This window comes from Bos indicus, chromosome 26 (genome assembly GCF_029378745.1).
Source record: "Bos indicus isolate NIAB-ARS_2022 breed Sahiwal x Tharparkar chromosome 26, NIAB-ARS_B.indTharparkar_mat_pri_1.0, whole genome shotgun sequence".
NCBI lineage: Eukaryota > Metazoa > Chordata > Mammalia > Artiodactyla > Bovidae > Bos > Bos indicus.
Genome location: NC_091785.1, coordinates 36,725,266 through 36,746,505, shown reverse-complemented (window position 1 = coordinate 36,746,505; position 21,240 = coordinate 36,725,266). Strand labels below are relative to the sequence as shown.

The window sequence follows — 21,240 nt, the reverse complement described above, 5'->3', positions numbered from 1 at the left end:
AAGTGATGAATGAAGGTCAGTATGGGTGGATGGAAATTGCTCACCTGGAATGAGATGGATACCTCCAATGCATGTGTCGAGCAGACTGGCCAGCTTATCTGGTCTAAGCCAGCAATGGGCTTAGACCCAGTGTCGTGGAACCAGACTAGGGACTTGACTGGCAGATTTTATGTGATGTTGACTGTAACAGTTTAGCTAGGCTGGGACTTCATTTTCTAGAATTCCCTTGAATTCTCATACCCATTTGTTTCCAGGTTAGGCTTCACCACAAGAGAAATTGGCATGAGATTTAGGAAGTGGAAGTGACATAATAGTCTTTTTTTTTTTTTTTTAATGCTCTGAAAGTGTGTGTAGGGCAGGTGCTTTTACTGCTCATGCACATTGTCACCTAGCTGGCATGTGGCACAGCTGCCCCCATCTCCCCTTCTAGCTTCCCCAGATCTTGAGCCAGAGGCATGTGTGATTCCCTGTGGAAGGGCTCCAGGTTTATCCTGAAGCTCGCCTGCATCTTCAGGATTGGGGATTGTGAAAGAGATGGGGCTCTTGTTTGTCCTCAGCTTCTTGCTGCTTCTCACCTGCACGACATGCTGATTTCAGGCCCAGCATCGTACACAGACTCACGTAGACTGCCTGACTGGCTCTCTCCATTGCCTGAGGTCTAACCTATAGTGAATCCGTAGGCCTTTCCCGGTGGTTCTGCTTCTCCGACCATGGATTCGGTCTTTCATGTGTTCCCTAGGTCAGAGAAAGTCAAGCCAGATACCACTGGGGTAAATTCATCCCATGGTGATTGCCAAAACACAGTAACAGGTATCTTGAGAAGTGGATCTTTGGCCAGAGCAGGTGGGCAGTGTCAGAGGTGTCTGCTAATGAAAAGGGTGTTGCCAGATTCAGGCAAAAATAAAGGAATCTGTGCTCACTACGTTGTAACTTTCCTCTCAGGCCTCTGATCATCTCTCTGCTTTTACTCCTCCAAAGCATACAGTTATGTGCTAGTTACTTATTGATGATAATCAAGTCACACAGTGTAACTGGAAAGCCTTATAATGGTTTTCAAACATCAGGACAGATCTCATAGCGCTAGGTGATAAAACCGTGGTCCCTGGGTTGGAGTTTTGTTACCTGTGGCTGGATCGTGCAGGCCACTTTGTCTCAACAGTTGATCATTTGTTCTTGTTGCTTTTGTTGTACAATAGAGGTATCCAGACCTGCTCACACAAAAGCCTTGGTTTCTGAGCATTCATTCTGAGCCTTTCACGCACGGTAGTTCATTAGTATTCGCTCATTTGTTTACTCCACAAATGGGTCTACTCTGGGTGCTGGCGTATAACTATGAACAAAGCTAAACAGTCCAACTCGTGGATGCTTACATGTTACTTAAAGAGACAGAATTTAACAACTGGTTATTTAACTGTAACTGTGGTAAGTCCAACAAGGGAGAAGTATGAGGCAGTAAGGGAGCGTCAACCAGCAGGTCTGACCTAGGGGTCAGGGAATAATAGACATCAACTGATCAGGGGGACTAGTAGAGCAGTGGGGAGACCTGGCCAGCAGTTCATCAGTACTCACCCTGACATCCAGAGGTGGACACGGGACAGAGGTGTGCTGGGTCATGGTTAACGTCCTAGCAACCACCAGGAAGACCAGATAAGTCTGAATAGCCTCTGCCCTGCCTACAACACACCCCTCAACCTCCAGGCATCAGATCAGCAGTCCAGCCCCTTCAGATGGTTGCTGCTGTCCTGTCTTCTGAGAGGACTAGGTGCCTACAGCCTAATCTCCTGACACGTGGCCAGAGAAGAGTGTTTCAGGACATCTCCATTTCCACAAGGAAATTACTGCCTATTTAGCTGGAGAAGCAGTAGCTTCTTACATCAGAAGAGAAGAGAGGAAATCTCAGTGGAAAAAGAAACTGCCATTTGAAATTCAATAAGAAATTTCTCAAATGTGACTCTCCTTTTTAGAAAAAGTGGTAACTCGGCATTTCAGCTGACCCTCTATCTCTAGATTCTCCCATCCGCCCTCGTTCCTCCCCAGGTCTGACCAGAGTCGTTCCTGCCAGCAAACGGCAGCAGCTGGCACATCTCTGAGCTGCCCATGGGGGATAGTGGTGATTTATTTCCCTCCTCCATGTAGTCTCCTCAGAGCTAGTCTGCAACTCCATGTGCCCTGGGCACACAAGGGAGGGGCTCCCTGCCTCCTTCCAGCTAAGCAGAGGTGGGGCAGGAGTGGGGGGCAGCAGGCAGTGGGGCGGTATGCACAGAGGACCTGTGAGCTTTGTGCTTCTATGAGCAGAGTGTGCGATTAAGCAGGTAGGTGCCTTTGGCTTTTTAACACTTCCGCAGTTAATTGCTCTGACTTTTTCCGCCTTTCTTCTGGCCTTGTGTTCCTAAGATGTAATCTAATAGCTTTTTTTTTTTTTTTAATGGCTGGCACCTCAAAGACCGCTTTTTGCATGTTGACTAGACTTAGAATGTTTTGGGTTTTTTGCTCCTCTGAATCCAGGAATACGGAAAGATAAATGCTTTCTCTCTCTGCTTTTAATTTTTTGTTTGTTTGTTTAACTGTTCACCCCCTAGGCCTCCCAGTAACACTGGATACAGGAAACAATACACTGGCAGTGGAAAACAAGCCAAACCGGTTGTAGTTTTAGATCCTGTTTCCACACACGAACCTCAAACCAAAGACCAGGTCGCTGAGAAAGATCCAGCTCAACACAAGGATGATGAAGGTGAAACTAAACCAGGATACAAACAGAGAGTGAGAGACACCAGCAGCTCCAACTGCTGATCCGTAAACCGAAGGCTGGCATGTTCGGAAGTCCTTTTGTAACGAGCACATGATTAGTTTTGGTGTATTGGCAAGGGCTATAGACACTGTTCTTGTCACTGTATTCAGAATATAGGTTCTTTTCTGATGTCTCTTTTGTAAGTAGTTCACCTATAAATATAAGTAAGCTATTTAGCAAAAGACCCATTCTTGGTAGCTTTTTTTAATGTTTATAGGGATAAGTTTTTTTCTAATTACTGTATTAAATGTGACTTCTTTTAGAAGATAACAAGAAATTCAGATGTTATCTTCTTAGGTAATGTGCATACCGCTAATCAAAGGTAATGATGAAAGGTTGCAGCACTTGTGTATAATTGGATAAACAGGACTAGCTTAATAAGGTGATTTTAAAAAAACCCAGAGAAGCTTCTGTTTTGCGTATCTGATCCTTTTTTTTTTTTTTTGATGGAGAAACTTCAGTAGCATGGAAATTGTTCGGCACTGTGGTATACAAATTACTTTCTAGGATATACTGAGATAAGCTTAAATTTCAGGAGCTGATGTCAAGCTAGCAGGCTCATACTCAGTGTTAATTACACACATTATTAACTATGGGATGATTGTGTGCAAAGCCTCCCAAAGACTTTGGAGGGAATGCTCTAGTGGCCTGAGTGCAGACTTGAGGTGAAGTCCAAAGCTTGAATTTAATAGAGTATTATCTTGGTAAACGGTGTTCAGTGCTATGGGTCAATTGTGTTTTCTCATGTACTCATGTGGCACAAGTACCATATTTTATCCCAGTTCTTACGTACAGTGAAGATAAGCGACAAGCATACAATTTCATGCTTCACTGCTGTTTTACATTACACAAGTTTGTTGTTTTGTTTTGTTTTTAAACAAATTAGGTGATAGTCTCTAAAAATACAATGTTTCAGTCTACCACAGTGAATAAAGAAATGTAATCAGGGATTAAAAAAAAAGACTTATGCAGCTTTTCAAAGTTGATTGTTTCAAAATTGGTGTTTATTTAAAATAAGTGGTAATGTACTTGAATGCATTTTCTTATGACAATGATTCAGTAATGGTAATTTTACTATTAAAGAAAGTGAAAGGTTTAGTTTTGGTAGCATAGCTCAGCATGAGGCTGTCAGGTGTTTCTCACCTAAGGGCGGAAGAAAATGATAGTAATAATTGCAGTAGTTGTATTTTATTTTTGCACGTATGCTAAACATAGGCTTGAAAAGGTGGTTAGGCAAGTAAATGTACTTCCTAAATTTGGAGATAATTATCCTTCTGTAAGTTCGTTATGCTTGGCTGTTTCCATGTTTCTTCCAGTGATGTTTTTACAGTTGCTTATCAGTTTACTCATAGGGAATTAAAATGTAATGCTTTTCAACTGTGACTTCCCCTGATTGAACAATACTGCTGTATGATATACAAATTACAAATGGCATTAATTCACTGAAATAAGGTCTGTTATGCTGTGATTTGAACTCTCCTCAGCACATTTATTAAAAAGCACCAATAGTTTCCCACTAAAGGTCACTTGTGGTTATTGATATTTTTGGTTTAGTTCCACAAACTTGACATCCTTTAATAAAAAAATTATATAAGACTTGATAAGTTTAGTAATTTTTAATAATCCACAAAATGATTTCTTTTGAGGAATTTTATGCTACATTTCTTCCTGCTTTCCCCATTCCTGTGTATACTGTCTGCTGGCATGTGTCTTAAAGGTATTTAGAAATACAAAATTCTGTTACATTTGTAATTCCATCTCTCATCACACACCCTTTCCAGGGTAAAGAGTCAGTCATCTGGTGCAAGTGTTAGCTGGACCAGGCAACATTTAGTCACTGGTATTCTGAAAAGGTTCTTACTTTTTCTGAGCTGCTTATTCCTTCACCATGATCACAAAGTATTTAAAATTACTTTGATAAAATTATTTCTAGTACCTGTTTGTAGCTGAGCCAGTCTCATATAAACTCACCTCCATTGGTTTTGGCAGTTGACCATTCCTGTGGGAATTCCTGTGGCGTTAACAGGGCTAAAACCATGCAACCTTGATTGGCCTGAGTGAAAACAATGGACGTTGCGGCTCTGACTCTGTGTTGGTAGCTTCAGTTGTGTCTGACTCTTTGCAACCCCTGTGGACTGTAGCCTGCCAGGCTCCTCTGTCCATGAGATCTCCCAGGCAAGAATAATGAAGTGGGTTGCCATTTCCTTCTCCAGAGGATCTTCCCAACCCAGAGATCAAACCTGGGTCTTCCACATTGCAGGCAGATTCTACTACGCACCAGTTATTCCTCCTTCCTTACCTTTTTTGTTAACAGTAAAATGTCTATTAGAAATAGAGTAGGGCAGGTAAAGATTACTGTTAATTATCCTTCCACGCCATTTTTAGGATATTTGTCAGGTAAATGATAGTCTGTTTCACAGAATGTTAAAAACAAGGCTTGGATGATTTTTATAAATGCACACCATACATGTTTAGGGGCTTCCCTGGTGGCTGGATGGTAAAAAATCTGCCTGCAATGCGTGAGACACAGGTTTGATCCCTGGGTTGGGAATATCTCCTGGAGAAGAGAATGGCTACCCACTCCAATACATATTTAATCATTTTCATCACGGAATGGCTTCAGCTTATGTGGCAATAAGTTGTGGAGAATGGATAAGCATCTCTCATCATCATTGACCTTATATGATCATCAAGCAGCCCTTACTTAAGGACTGGATTTGAAGTTTCCTCCAAGCACTCACATTCCCCAGTCCCCCTGCCATTTCTAATAAAGGGTACGATGAGTTTCTTTCATCTCATATGTAATATCTTCAGTTCAGTCATTCAGTCAGGTCCGACTCTTTGCGACCCCATAAACTGCAGCACACCAGGCCTCCCTGGCTTATCACCAACTCCCGGAGTTCACCCAAACTCATGTCCATTGGGTCCGTGATACGGTTTATATCTATTACATGTCCTGTAACGTGTGTAGAGAGAGAAAATATATAAATAGAAACAGTGCTTATCACTCTCAGAAACTTTAAGTGCAACATCCATTTGGTGACCCCAGGCCTCAAGGAAGGTCAAGGAGAATAGGCAGTGCTCAGCACTGAAGTTAGTGTTGACTTGGTTGAGGTAATAAGTCACCTCTTTGGTTAATTTTTAATTATTCAGTTACTAAGTTGTACATTTTTGTTGTGGCTTCATTCGGTTATAATTTGTATCACAGTTTCAGAGCATACTCTCACGTGACCTCCCATATTTCATGTGTGTGTGTGTATGTGTGTGTGGGTACATTGTTTATTGCTAAGAATCAGGAAAGGCAACCACAGTCACGCAGTGTGACACAGCTCTTAACTTCAGAGTGATACCAACCAACCCTCCTGCCTTGGGCTCTGAACGAACGTGCCACGGAGCCTACTTTTAAGTCACTGCTTTGAGAGTAAGGCCTTGGCTCTGCCATAAGATCATTACATCTCCCTGTTAGTACTCTCTTCAACGGAGAGGTCCTCGGCGTGCTTAGAAAAACTTAGAGAATACACCAGAAATCTAAACTTAGCCAACTTTCTCACAGGTCAGTACGTAGGAATTTATGTAATTTGGGGAAAAAACATGGTAACTGAACAGAGAATTTAAATCATATAAAGCCACTGGATATTATTATATTTACAGGTCAGTGTTTGAATATGGGTTGGTTTTGACTCTCCTCAATCACCCCAATACCAGCTTTCAAAAAAGACAATCTATATGTTGCATCATTTTTAATCACCTACTAGATGCTATAATAAAAATAATTATGCATTTAATGGCTTTAAGAGTATTTATTCATTCATCAAATGAATAAACTCAGTGTTTACTGAATTTATACTCATTTATTTTCTCATTTATACTCATTCCAAAAAGGCTCTAAGGAGATTCCCCAGAGATATAAATGATAGATGAAAAATTAAAATTTAGAAAGAGGTGGGAATCAGAGAAAAGGGATTTGAGGGTAGGAAAGTTAGAGGAAGCTGTTTGGCTCTTAAAACAATATGTGAAACTCAGTTTTGCACAAGGTTGGCTATAAAACTGTGTGTGTGCTTTCTAGCATGGATATTTAAGATAAAAAGAGAAGATGTATACCTTTTCCTGGCAGAGAAAGCTCCTAGTGTAAAAGATGTTTGTTTTTAGAGATGTTCTGAGTAGTAAAGTATGGGGTGTTTGAACTGAGTGTGGAGTTGGTGGCCAAAATATTGGACTGTTCTACTGGGTCATGACCCCTCCCCCTCAAATGGACATACACAAACATGTGCAAGAATTTTTCCATGAATCAGAGCATGAACAGGTACAAACAGGATCCCCACAGAAATGTGACGGCTGGAAGACAGGTTCACAGGTATAATTTCAGGCAAAATACTATCTCTGTCTTTCACCAAACAATAAACGTAAAGGAAGAAAAAGCACACAAGTTAGTGAAGTTTTTGGAGCAAAAGCAAAATGAAGATATCCCCCAGGTCTATAAATCTAATAGTCTGAGTGGTGTGGCTGTCAGCTGGGGTGCGTGCAACCCCAGTGGGAAGATGCTCAAAGTTTGGCGAGATCCTCCGCAACTTCTGTGGGGAAGATGGGCTCAGGGACCTCATGCAGCTCACCAGCCTCTTCAGCTTCCTCATTCCAGGAGAAAAATGTGTGTTCTTCATTGAAGCCTATTAAAAAATGACAACAATAAAGTTTACTAATTCAGTGGCTGATTTCTTTTTTTTTGGCTATGTGACATGTGGGATCTTAGTTCCCTGACCAGGGATCAGACCCATGCTCCCTGCATTGGAAGCACAGGGTCGTAACCAGTGGGCCAGCAGGGAAGCCCCTGGTTCCAGTTTTTATCTTTGTTACAGGATTTAAAGGAGAGCAGCTTCAGAACTGTCCAGAGGTGTCACACCACCATTAGAAAGGATTCTGGAACTGCCAAAGAGTGGGCCTGTCATTGGTTATACGTTAGCTGCAATACACTTGTTTTGTTCAGTTTGCATTGTATCCTTAGACAACATTCTGGAACGTCTGGTGTACAGCGGACTTTGGGCAGAGGCTGAGCAGCATAGGATAAAAGGAAGATGAACTGGAGGGAAGGCCAGTGCTCTGCATGAGACAAACCGTTGCCAACTAACTATTCCAAGATCAGCCTCTGTCGACTTAGACTGTTGCACTCAGGTCCCTGTAGGCAAGAACAGTGTTTTAACGGCTGAGCTTTTGCCAAGATTTCCTACGCAACCTCTCAGTGGAGTGGTTTGCTCTTCCAGTTTTTTTGGTCCCCCTTCACATGTATTGACCACTGCCAATGTCAGCAAAATCCTCATTAATCTGTTAATCCATTCCGGAATGCTCAGGGGCCGGCACTGTCACCAGGGAGGAGCTGGGCCTCCGGTCACTAGAGTCCTTTTTGATGCCCTGAAGCAGCTGTTCCCCTTGTGGTGAAGTCTGGTTGGAAATGTGATCAGTCATTTAGGGAATCTAAAGCTTCCACGAGTCAGGATGACAAAAATTAATCAGACAGTAAGTAGAAGCCGTATAATTTTACCCATTTTAAAAAAAAAGCCTTCATGTTACACACTAAATAATACGAACTTTTGACTGCCCTTACATGACTGAGACATAGTCTCCCCATTATATCTTTTTTTTTCCTGTAAATCTTAGGATGTGTGTCAAGGTCATTACATACGTTAAATGTGACAAATTTATAGTTACTATTTCTATTGGTCCCTGAAAAAAGCGCCTGTACTGAGTAGGACTTCCTTGCTTGTCCACAATACTTGCTGTAATGTATCTATCTCATTCAAGAGTTACATTTATGGCAGTGGCCGGCCCCAGGCCTTTTTGACACCAGGGACTGGTTTCATGGAAGACAATTTTTCCAGGAACCAGGGGAGGGTGGTGAGGGGATGGATGGCTCTGGGATGATTCAAGTGCATTACATTTATTGTGCACTTTGTTATTAATTACATCAGATCCACCTCAGATCATCAGACATTAGATCCCACAAGTTGGGGACCCCTGATTTATGGTAACAAGTACGTCAGCACTACTTAAATAACATCCTTTTTTGCAGTCTGTCAATTCCATTTTAAAATGCAAATAGTTTTGGAATTTTGCAAAGACAAGTATTGGTCTCTTTAAACATCTTTGCATGCTTGCTTTTGGCTATCACAGTAATACATAAAGAGTAAAAATGCATATTGGGGGTTTTCTCTCCAGGTAGCTGGTACATAAGCTGCTTCTATCCATGCAGATTTACAAAGTTTGATGTCATAAATGACTGGTTCATTTCTCTTGAGACTGCAGTCTTGCCAAGGTAGATTAAATTAACACGCTCTCACTTAAGTAAGGCAAATTGTTGCCAAGAACCACCAGGGAAACATCTGTCTTTAACTTTCTTGGGCTGTGCAGAGAAACCTTAAGTATAACTTGGACCATAACAAAAGGTAGGCTTGGAAATTCCAATCAATTAAGTTTATTGAAAAGCATCACACAGCCTATTCATCAAAAAAAAAAAGGGGGGGGGAGAGAGTTTTAAACATTCAGGTAAATAGATAATCCATTAAGAAAACAATGCACATTGTGGCAAATGCCATCCTGGTTTTGTCAGCACTTATTTATAGTCTTTGGATTCCCCTGTCCGCCTGCTGAGAGACTTCTATTCCTCCCTCTCCCAATCTTTGTTCTCTTATTCATGGCTAACGGAAAACAAAGCAGAAAGCAGCACATACCCAGTGTTCCATTCTGGCCAAGTTCTTCCTCTATAGTAAAGAGGCGGTTGTACTTGGTCACCCGTTCGCCACGAGAAAGACCTCCCAACTTGATAAACCGGACACCAAGTCCAACAGCCTAAAGGGATGAGGAACAGCTTATTTTAAATGGAGTCATATTTCGCTAAACTAAACTCGTTAGGGAGGAGGGACCCACACACTGCCGCTGTGTGTTTTGGTTTTACTCTCTCAAGTCAGTTTCTCATCTCATAAGTGTAAAGTGGCCTGCTTACAAGCCGAGAAGACTCAGGGGTACAGAGATAGTGTGATTGTACATCAGATGCTATCCTAGTCATGTGAGCGTCTGACTTTTATATAAGAACACTCTGGCCTTTATCACTTCATTTTAGGAGGTAAGATTGCAAGTGCACACCCCAGTCATTTAAGTATGCTCATCATTTTCCCAGGACTTCAATTTTTCTTGTTTTTAAAAGTTCAAAGATCAGCTCTTTGCAAAAGGCAGCTGTCTGGGAGGAAGCAAATCTTTCATAAAAGGTTACATGACTTTGTCTGCCAAATCCACCACTCTGAAACACCATTTCATGATAAAAGCAGTGTTTTGGCAATTCTGCAATGGACCAGTTTTTAGCACTTACCAAATCGACAAGGCTGTCATCAGACGATTCTCCTTCTGTGCTTCCAAAGACAGCGATGAGCTTCTTACCTGTAAGCAGAGGAATTCGTTTCATTTTAGATGGTACGAATCTAATCAACAGATACAAGCCTCCAGAATAAAACTTTAAAGTCTGCCAGAGGTTTAAAACTGTGAAGAGTCAACTCATTGACCATCTGAGAACTCTAACCCATATATTTGCATTTCTAGTACCCTGATTATATCTGTGTAGATAATGAACACTGAATGCTGCTGCTACTGCTGCTAAGTTGCTTCTGTGCGACCCCAGAGACGGCAGCCCACCAGGCTCCACCATCCCTGGGATTCTCCAGGCAAGAACACTGGAGTGGGTTGCCATTTCCTTCTCCAATGCATGAAAGTAAAAAGTGAAAGTGAAGTAGCTCAGTCGTGTCTGACTTAGCGACCTGGTGGACTATAGCCTACCAGGCTCTTCTGTCCATGGGATTTTCCAGGCAAGAGTACTGGAGTGGGGTGCCATTGCCTTCTCCGAAATGAATGCTATGTTTCATCAAAGCTAAGATACCCTCGATTGTAAGAGGCACCATTATTACCACTAAAGAGGAAAAATGCTCAAGTTAGATTGACACATTTCTCAGACCACAGCTATAAGATACAATCATCTATGTTCAATGTAGAAAAATGTGCATCTTAGAGTCAAAATACAAGTAAGTACAAGGGCATCATATGCCTAAATAACAGATTTCACAATTCATGTAAAATTTTGTTCAAAGGAAAACTGTCTTTCTGAATGTTGACTTATTACAAGAGCAGTGTTAATAGTACTTAATCAATCACGTTTAAAGATCTCAAAGCCCCTTAAAATTTGTCAAAGCCTACAAAGACTGCAATCCAGAGTTCTTCCTGTGGTGACAGTGTTGTGTCTTACAGGCAGGAGTTACAGCAGTGATCTGGCATGGAACAGAATGTCTGCCAAGTGCCAGGCCCAGGAAGAAAGGCCAGGCCTGGGGCGTCTCTCCCACCACCTGCAAGCCACCCTGCCTGGGTCCTAGACCGGGGCAGGCTGCAGGCGAAGGGACCACAGGCATTTCATTCCATCTTCTGCCACCAGCCCAGGCCCCTGGCTCCCAGTCTCCATCTGAGCCTTGCACCAGCTCTGAGACTAGCCTTCTGCTTAGTTCCTGAGATCCACTCACGATACTCATGTTTCAGGCCCTGTGCATAAGTGAACAAGACTCCCAAGAACACCCTGGAAAAGGAGGCAACAAGAAGATGAGACAGTTGGATGGCATCATCAACTCAAAAGACCTGAGTTTGATGTCCGGGAGATAGTGGAGGACAGAGAAGCCTGGGCTCGCAAAGAGTCAGACCCAACTGAACAAACTGTGGCCAGTTACTACAGTTGAAAATATGGGATGAGAAAGATTCAGAGTAGCCAGTGACGGGTGGGGAAAATTAGGAAAAAGCATCTACATCTGAAGAGGTTTCATTTAGGTCAAGAAGATCTGAAGGATCAGAACTAGTTAGCCAACTAAATGGTACAGGGCAAAGCATTCTAGGCTGAAGGAACAGCATGTTCAAAGACCTGTAGGTCGTAAAGAGCTTGAAACTTTTGAGGAACTAAAAAAAAGCCAGTGTGGGCTAATTATTGAATAAAAAGAATCAGTGTGGTGTTTTGTGAAGCTGAGAGAACAGCAGCCTCAGCCATGTGTTTGTGGTAGCCCTCCCTGAAAGGGGCGACCTCCTGGGTGGGGCTGTTCTTAGAACATTATGAACTGAATCAGTAGTAAGGTACATTTTGCTGCTAAGTCGCTTCAGTCATGTCCGACTCTGTGCGACCCCATAGACGGCAGCCCACAGGCTCCCCCGTCCCTGGGATTCTCCAGGCAAGAACACTGGAGTGGGTTGCCATTTCCTTCTCCAATGCATGAAAGTGAAAAGTGAAAGCGAAGTCGCTCAGTCGTGTCCGACTCTTCGAGACCCCATGGACTGCAGTCCACAAGACTCCTCCGTCCATGGGATTCTCCAGGCAAGAGTACTGGAGTGGGGTGCCATTCACTCACAAAGGGCTGGGGTGTTTTTTTCTTCCAAGATGGACTCCATGCTTCTTAGTGCCTGATACACTGTGTATTTAAGTTCATAATGAGTCTTTCAGATCTGTATTTCCACTCACCGTCAATGAGATTGGTTATTTCCACCAAGTCCGACATCGTAGTTTGGTTTATGTGTTTTATGATCAGCCCGCTGTATTTGAGGATGCTGATGTTGCCCTCCTCTAGCAGTTTAGAGATGCTTTTGGACGCGGTGCCTGCAATTATGTAACACCTGGAACCAAGAGCATTATAGATGCTGTCCCACTGTTCAGAGTCCTGGGTGGATATTTAAGAATTGGTCATTACAGTGAATGGAGCATCATCACAAAACAACAGGAATCATAGACAATCAAAGTTAGACACCTTTCTGAGATACATAAGCTAGGGGTTTAGGGGGAGTTTTCTGTTTTTTGCATTTTTCAGCTGAATGCTGCTTGTACCACAGCCACACAAGTTAATAGGCTTCGTGGAATACAAACCTACAGTGATGAAATTTGAGCTTAAAGATCTAGTGAATAAAATGTTAATACACATTAAATGCTTTTCTCCACGTTGATTCTGACATCCTTCAAGCACAGGCTTTTCCCACCCACTGTGTTATCCACGATGCTGCTAAAGACTGGCTGGTTGGAGGATGTTAATGTTATTTCTGGTAAAAAGACAATGGAAAGAAATGAGCCTGCAGGGCTGTAGACCCTCATTCCCAACACCCTTATTTTTAATTGGTGAGACCAAATGAAGTGAAATGCTCATTTAAATAGTAATATACAGTCTTCCCAGCTGTTGTACTAGATTTCCACCTGTCCCATCAGGACAGACAATACAGGTGCATCTTATCACATTAAAAAAGAGCTGTGGCCAGAGCCTGGGGACAAGCAGCAGAAGATAACGTCTGGTGGGATGCAAGATCTGGGCTCAGTATCTTCCACAAGTGCTGGGATGTAGCCCAGGCTGTGAAAGGAAAGATGGGAATGAGAGAGCCTGGGGCTCCAGTAAGATCCAGCTCTCTCTCTGTCCCTCAAATTTTAATAGCTGAGTTATCTCAAAGAGGATATCTGCTCACTATATCTAATGGCTCTCAAGTTCATAAAATCAAGAATGTAAGTTTTGAAGTTTAAGTGGGTTAGGAAGAGTGAGAGTTATAGGCACATAGACAGTCCTTGTTGGATGCATTAGTGTGAACAGGTCAGAAAACCTCAATATCTCAAATCTCTTAAAGAATATGTTTTTTTTAAAACTTCTATACATATGTAGTAACTGAATTTAGGTTAAAAAACATTTGGCCTAGTTGAAGTTCTGTTTCTGTGAGCACTTGGAAATGATGTGTGATTAACCTATTGAAGCACCAGCCAGCACAGCAGGCTCATCTGCCATCACTTAGGCTGCTGGTAAACACACAGGTACTCTGAAGTGCTGGGGGATACGTGTTTTATTCCGTAGATGGGCACACTCCTAGGTAATTCTGTTTCTGCTAGTCATTTGCCCGGTAAGGACCTTTTCTCATAAATGCCCAAGTAAAATATCCCAGCCCAAATTACATTTCAAATCTACAGATCGAAAACAATGAGACTTTATTCTGTTTTATTATGAAATTCAAGGTGAATCCCATTACCTCCTTCCTGAAAGGATCAATTAACGCAATAATTGAAGGGAACTTGTTGATCAGATCCACATACAGGTCAACCATCTCAGCTGCATTTTTGTAGGTCCCCATCATCACTTCATACTTTCCTTTACTCTGGTAAGTGTAAAGAAGATATTAAAATAAAAGCTGAATGATGAGTTCTTCCAACATTAAAGATGCAATTCAACTTCTTTCATTCATTTCATATAAAAGACTGCAGGTTATTTTCAGGCCACCCTCACACGAGAAATCTGTGCCTTTTTATCTGTTAAATATCAACCTGAGGAAATCAAGTCTGCATTTCTCTGAATGCCTCATACGGCTCTTCCCACGGACTTCAGATGAAACCTTCTGCACAAAACAATTGCCTGCAGAGTAGGAGAGGAGTAATTCCTTACTTCAGTTTTAGGATGTGATGCCAGATCCCTGGCTGTTTGGAAGATGTGCAATCACATAAATTCATAAATAGAATAGCAGTGCAAACCTGCCTACTTACTAGAACTACCATTGTTCAGCTCACAGTGAATGAATTTAGCTTGTTGCCTTTACTGTGAATATTTTAAATTTGAAAGCGGGGCTAGACTTTTGAGATATGAACAGTCAATATGAAATGTAAGAGACTTAGGTGAAAGCAAGCAGGCATGTTCTAGTAGTGACTATTGTTTTGGAAGTGGAATTCTAGTGTAGCCTGTTCATCTGAAGTCTGGAATGCCCCCAGGTACTTACGTACAGGAGTGAACGGACCTGGAGAATTTAGTATGATGTCTGCAAACACAGCACCCTTATGTCCAGTCCAAATCTGTGTCCAGCACTGGTACCTGGGGCATTTAGGTACAGGGAGTGAGGTGGAGTGCACCAGAATAACTCTGATTTACTAATGCCTTCCTGTGGCTGCTAACAGAATGGATTCCATTAGAATTAAGCAGGTTCCTAAGAAGTCCCTCATTGAAAAGATTCTGTACTTTTTTCACATTAAAAAGTGGTTAAGAACTCTTAGTTTCTATACTGCAAAACTTATACAATCTTGTCTTGTCAGAGAGGAAATGCTTTGAACTAACTTTTTCAATGACTTTGAAGTAACATAAGAAGAATTATCTGCTATCTAGCTAATGCATTTTACCGAATATAAGCAATAAATATCCAGTCTCATTAGCGCTAGCAGTCAGTATATTCATAGTTCATGGTATATGTTGTAGATGAAAACATGCAATTATTTTTCTTAATGGTATGCCTAGGAACCAATCATTATGTGAAGAATAGAAAATTACATTAAACATTCTTTTCTGTGCTTAGTTTCTATAGGAAACTAAAAACTTTAGAAGTCAGCTGATACTTAGGTTTCTAATATACTATTCAAGATTTCCTTTGAAGTCAAAAATTAGAATTGCAAATTAAAGTGGAATCCTATTTGGTCATGTCCCCTGAATTTGACATTAATTACCATTACTAATTATTCTCCAAAAACTTCAATAACTTGGAAATACTTTTTATATTTAAAAAGTGAGTCACCAGCAAAAACTCCAAGAACCATGTGTCTAGAAGAGCTTGTCAAGTCATAGTTACAATTGACTCGCTTTTTATGCTTGACCAATTCAGCATTCATCAACCAAATGAATGTACTCAGCAGAACATACCAATTTGTTAAATTATTTTTCAGCAGTTCTCATGATTTCAATGTAAGTAATCCATTTTAGTCATTTTTATTACAGAATTTCTCTATATAACTATTATGACATTTCCTGTTAATATTTAAAGTTATATGGCTATGTTATTGTCTGTCAGAAGAAGACTATAGGCTTCCCTGATGGCTCAGATGGTAAAGAATCCATCTGCAATGTGGGAGACCTGGGTTCGATCCCTGGGTTGTGAACATCCCCTGGAGAAGGGGATGGCAGCCCACTCCGGTGTTCTTGCCTGGTGAATCCCCATGGACGGAGGAGCCTGGTGGGCTGCAGTCCATGGGGCTGCACAGAGTTGGACGCAGCCGAGTGACTGAACACAGCACAGCACGTTGTCTGGTCATTAGCTAACTGGGCTTTCCCAACTCCATTTATATTTGGACCCTTCCATGATATTACTTGAAAAAATAGACTTTGTTTGGAAATATAAACAGATAGGCTCCTCTTTTGAGTTCTAATTTAAAAATAATGGGACCGAAACAAAAGGCAAAAACTCTGGAGTGGAAACTTACGTAGTCCATCAGCTCATGTGCGGCACAGTTGATGGCTAGATGCAGGTTCGTTCCCAATTCTAGCCCCAGGTTTGCACAGATTCCTTGTATGAGGAGCAGTGGCTGCTCTATAGTGTCGTAATTAATGGTTAAACAGCCAAGATGGGACATCTTGCCGGTGATCTGCTGCTGCAGGATCAAGAAAACCACGTGTGTAAATATAGCACGCTAAGGTTCTTAGAGCTTCTGGTGGTTGGCAGCTAATAACCAGACTCAACTCTACAAACACAGGGTCCTCGGACTCTCCATTCACCCTGTCCCTAGTTCCTGCTCATGTCTGCATGACCTCTGGGCAGATGAATGTTCTGTAGTATCTGGGAACAGTTTTCTTACTCCCGAGGTTTTCAAGTTTGACCTGGGAACACACTCCTCTCTCTTTAGTTGCCCATGTCATCTCTCTGTTGGCTCTACCACTGAACACGGGCTGACCTGAGCCATGACCACCAGGCTGGTGAGTCTTCAGTCTGTCCCTATACATGTCTGTCCCACCTGTTCCTAACTCTGCCTTCTTCCTCTAGACCTGCTCTTTCCTGTGTCCCATTTTCCTTTAGAAGGATATAACTCTTAAAAGGCCACCTGATGCAAAGAACTGACTCATTGGAAAAGACCCTGATGCTGGGAAAGATTGAAGGTGGGAGGAGAAGCGGGTGACAGAGGATGAGATGGTTGGATGGCATCACCGACTCAATGGACATGAGTTTGAGTAAGCTCTGGGAGTTGATGATGGACAGGGAAGCCTGGTGTGCTGCAGTCCATGGGGCTGCAAAGAGTTGGACACAACTGAGTGACTGAACTGAACTATTAAAAGGGCTTCTCTGGTGGTTCACACAGTACAGAATCCACCTGCAGTGCAGGAGACCTGGGTTTGATTTCTGGGTTGGGAAGATCCCCTGGAGGAGAGCAGGGCAACCCACTCCAGTATTCTTGCCTGGAGAATCAGCATGGACAGAGAAGCCTGGCAGGCTACAGTCCATGGGGTCTCAAAGAGTTGGACACGACTAAGCACAGTGCAGCACAACTGTGAAAATGCAAGTTAAAAAAATGTAACTCTTCTTCAAGAAAGGTTTTATTTTAAAAAGGATGGGCGACTCCAGCTGAAAGGACACGGCACAGAGGATGCACGACAGTGGAAGAAGGTGTGAGGACCCAAATGATCTTGGGGAAAGGTCAAAGTCTGAGACTTCAGTGGGCCAGACGACTGCGGGCAGTGGTGGCCCAGCAGCCTGTTGCCGGAGAGGCAGGGACGGAATGATATTCCAGCTCTGGGGGCTGGCCGCCTGGGTCAGTCCCCTTGAAGCCATATTACCATGCGATTTCTGTTTATGTGAGGCCTGGTCCTGGAGCAGAGTGACTTTGGGAGAGGGGAGGGGGCGGGGAAAAAATGACCTGTCATACAGAGTGTGGGAAATGCATTTACTTACTTGGCCTCTTTTGCCTCCATCGTGACTTTTTTTTGTCTCTGGCTTTGGAGGAGGGGACTGTGGGACAGAAGATAAAGATATGTCACTTGGGATTTTCAGACACGTCTGTGGCAGCAGGCAGAGCTTTTGGTCCTCTGACCTGGCAACTGTTCTGGGCTGAGCTGGTCATGCTTCAAGTCTCTCTCCCTCTCTCTCTCTCTCTCTCTCACACACACACACACGGGTGATGCCAACCACTCTAATGTATGGGGGTATGGATATACACGTTCATGCATTTTTACTTATATAAGTATTCCCTCATCATGTCCTGACTCCTGCTGTGTTCAGGAATTCTTTTTTACAGGAGGGTCTTAAGTCCCCTTCTTGTCCGTAAGGAATAACCCCAGTGTGGGATTTGCTTTTAAAGGCCCAACATATTGTTTTAAATATTCTTATGGTGCAAACACTCTCACCTACAGGATAGGTTTGACTTTCGGAAATAGCTGATGGTCATTAAATCTGCTGGATCTGATGTATGTGATGTCATGTGACATTAAAAGCAAAGCTAATTCCCAATGAGACGCTCCCATGGTGTGCAGTATTGGCAGCACACTGGAACATGGATTTAGCCTTTTATAGGACGCTCTTTAGGACTTCCCTGGTGGCGCAGTGGACAGAAGCCTGTCTGCCAATGCAGGGGACATGGGCTCGATCCCTGGGCCAGGAAGATTCCACATGCCATGGGATGGCTAAGCCTGTATATGTCACGACTACTGAGCCTGAATGCTGTAACTACTGAAGTCCATGTGCCTAGGACCTGTGCCCCACAAGTTCAGTTCAGTTCAGTCGCTCAGGCGTGTCTGACTCTTTGCAACCCCATGGACTGCAGCACACCAGGCTTCCCTGTCCATCACCAACTCCCAGAGCTTGTACAAACTCATGTCCAATGAGTCAGTGATGCCATCCAACCATCTCATCCTCTGTCGTCCTCTTCTCCTCCTGCCCTCAATATTTCTCAGTGTCAGTCTTTTCTAATGAGTCAGTTCTTTGCATCAGGTGGCCAAAGTATTGGCGCTTCAGCTTCTGCACAAGAGAAAGCCTGTGCAAAATCAACAAAGACCCAGCACAGCCATCCCCACCAAAAGACGATGCACTTTAATGCCCAGCAGTTATTGCCTCTATAAGTGGAGGCATGTTCGTCAAGAATCAACAAGGTTCATACTCAAGTATACACAAATACAGAAGTTATCCTGCTTCCTTTCACTGTGGAGTCAGCTGAGCTTTCTATCCCTCGGTATTAATAAAAATAATATAGGAAGTGAAGTGATGTGCCGAGAGAGACAGGGAGACACACACACAGCACTGGCTCAGGAAGCTGTGATCTAGTGATGGCAGATAGTGAGACGCAGGTAACAACCAGGAGGAGGGCGGTGTGATGGGGAGTGCAGAGCCGGGGACTTCCCTGGGTAAGAGTCAGGGAAGGGGACTCGGAAGAAGCAGATACCTGGTGGGAGTCGGGAACGTGGGAGTGCCGAGCCCTCCAGGTAAAGAGCAGCATGTTCATGGCCCAGAGCTGAGCAAGGGCAAAAGTCCTAAAGCAGCGTTTTGCAGCTGTGGCACTCTTGATACTTTGACTGGGTGATCCTCTGCTTGAAGGGCTGCCTCGTGCATTGTCAGATGTGTAGCCGCATCCCTGATCTCAGCGTTCTAGATGCCAGGAGAGCCTCAAACTGGGACAACCCAGAACGTCTCTGGGCATTGTAAATTGTCCCTTTGGGCAAAATCACTCCCCACTAAGAACCACTGCCTTAGAAGAACACAGTGATACATTTTATTTTGTCAAAATTGAAAAAGAAAAAATATCTCTATGACTTCATAAAATACAGTTAAAAAGGCAGGCAACGTGGTAGAGGAAATTAGGTATTAATGTGACATGTAGAAAGGACTGAAGCCTTTATTACAGAAAGAATTCCTAGATTATCAGTAAAAGATGAACACAAATAAAAAGGGTAAAAAAATAAAGCATCTGCAGAGATTTGTGCAGAATTTTACATGATTTTAAATACAAATCATGCTATATACTTGGATGTGTGATATCTGTGTGTATAAATACAAAACAAAGGCTAGAAGACCACACTCAGTTTTTAACAGTGGTCAGCTCTAGAGATGGAACTGGAACGGAGGTGGTGGTGACTCAGTTTTTACCAGTGGTCAGCTCTAGAGATGGAACTGGAACTGAGGGTGGTGGTGAGTGTGGGGTCCAGGCAGGCAGAGTTAGCACAGGGGTGGGGTGAGGGGGACTAGCTCTACCGGTATTTGGATTTTCCTAAGAACATGCATGAGCTACTTGTATAGTTAAAAATAAACTGTATAATTAAAATTGTATAATTAAAAATTTGAAAGTCAGGATGACTCCAGAAAGCTCAAATATCCTGAATTTCTAATATTCTAAGCTGGATCTCCTCCACCGGCTCTGACAGCCACCACCATAGGCACTGCTCGTGGCTGTGTCAGCTCTGAGCACACTGCATGTATTTAACTTGTATACTCCTCACAATGTATCACATCCATTTTGTGGGCGAGGAGCCTGAGGCGGAGAGCTTATGTAATTGGCACAAGGGCCCACAGCTAGTAAAGGGGCAACGCAAAAGGCAAGGTGAACTTGCCCAAGTCTGAGTCTCTGCAGGCTGGTCACCTATAAGGAAGTTGGCCTCCTGGAAATCACCCCGGAAACCGGCTCCAGTATGAATGTGTGAAAGTGTTAGTCACTCGGTGGTGTCCGACTCTTTGTGACCCCTTGGACTGTAGCCCACCAGGCTCTTCTGACCATGAGATTCTCCAGGCAAGAATACTGGAGTGGGTAGCCAGGTGCTTAAAGCAATTCTGATCAACTGTAGGGCATGGGCCCCAGCCACCTGCCCCCATCACTGATTCAGCGCTGGCAAGATTGCACTGGAGCCAAAGTTCCTTCACAACATTTCGAGATGGCAACTTGGCCCCCATCCTGCAGGAGAATCAGCTAGTGCGTCCTAATCATGTAGTTTAGAAGCCTCACACTATGTAACTGTGGGCTCAGGATTGGATCCTGGAACAGAAGAAGGACGTTAGTGGAAAAACCAGTGAAATTTGAATAAAGTCTAGAGCTCAGTTAGTAGTAACGCAGCCTTTTGGTTTCTTAGTTGTGATAAATGTGCTTCGGTGATGTATCCTGTTAACCCTGGGGGAAACTGGGGTGAGGGGGTGTTTGCGAACTCTGCACCGACTCTCAGCTTCTCTATAAACGCAGCATTATTCCAAAGTTAAAGACAAGGATCGGGCCCCTCAGCCTGTGCACTGTGCACGACCCCAGTCAGAACATGACTGTACATTCCTGCATCTGAACAGGTATTCCTGATGTGTCCGTGGACAGAGATGCACTTTGTGGACACAGCGGAGGAAGGAGAGGGTGGGACGAATTGGGAGGGTAGCATTGAAACATATACACCGCCATGTGTAAGACAGCTAATAGGAAGCTGCTGTATAACACACGCAGCCCAACCCGGCGCTCTGTGACATCCTAGAAGGGTGGGATGCGGGTAGCATGGGAGGGAAGCTCAAGAGGCAGGGAATATATGTATACTTACGGCTGATTCACACTGTTGAATGGCAGAAACCAACACAACGTTGTAAAGCAGTCATCTTCCGATTTAAATTAATAATAAAAAAAGAATATGATGGAACCACCTGGTGCCTCTACAGCTGCCCCCATCCAGCCT

The 21,240-nt window shown here is 43.2% G+C and overlaps 2 protein-coding genes across 8 annotated transcripts in view; one reads left to right on the top strand and one right to left on the bottom strand.

Moving 5' to 3' along the window:
- SHTN1 (shootin 1) overlaps positions 1 to 4,309 on the top strand; it is a 109,603-nt gene extending 105,294 nt beyond the window's left edge. For all 3 annotated transcript variants that reach the window (XM_070780914.1, XM_070780916.1, XM_019953100.2), the window contains one exon: positions 2,580 to 4,309. In XM_070780914.1, the coding sequence (XP_070637015.1) occupies positions 2,580 to 2,647 (68 nt within the window). In that variant the 3' untranslated portion in view covers positions 2,648 to 4,309. The remainder of the gene's footprint in view (positions 1 to 2,579) is intronic.
- A 2,310-nt stretch (positions 4,310 to 6,619) lies between these two features.
- The window catches only part of ENO4 (enolase 4), a 28,381-nt gene continuing 13,760 nt past the window's right edge, over positions 6,620 to 21,240 (bottom strand). For all 5 annotated transcript variants that reach the window (XM_070780911.1, XM_070780913.1, XM_070780910.1 and 2 more), the window contains 7 exons: positions 17,507 to 17,563; positions 16,047 to 16,214; positions 13,844 to 13,969; positions 12,312 to 12,507; positions 10,143 to 10,210; positions 9,508 to 9,625; positions 6,620 to 7,452 (listed from right to left, as the gene is read on the bottom strand). In XM_070780911.1, coding sequence (XP_070637012.1) covers positions 7,331 to 7,452; positions 9,508 to 9,625; positions 10,143 to 10,210; positions 12,312 to 12,507; positions 13,844 to 13,969; positions 16,047 to 16,214; positions 17,507 to 17,563 — 855 coding nt within the window. In that variant the 3' untranslated portion in view covers positions 6,620 to 7,330. The remainder of the gene's footprint in view (positions 7,453 to 9,507; positions 9,626 to 10,142; positions 10,211 to 12,311; positions 12,508 to 13,843; positions 13,970 to 16,046; positions 16,215 to 17,506; positions 17,564 to 21,240) is intronic.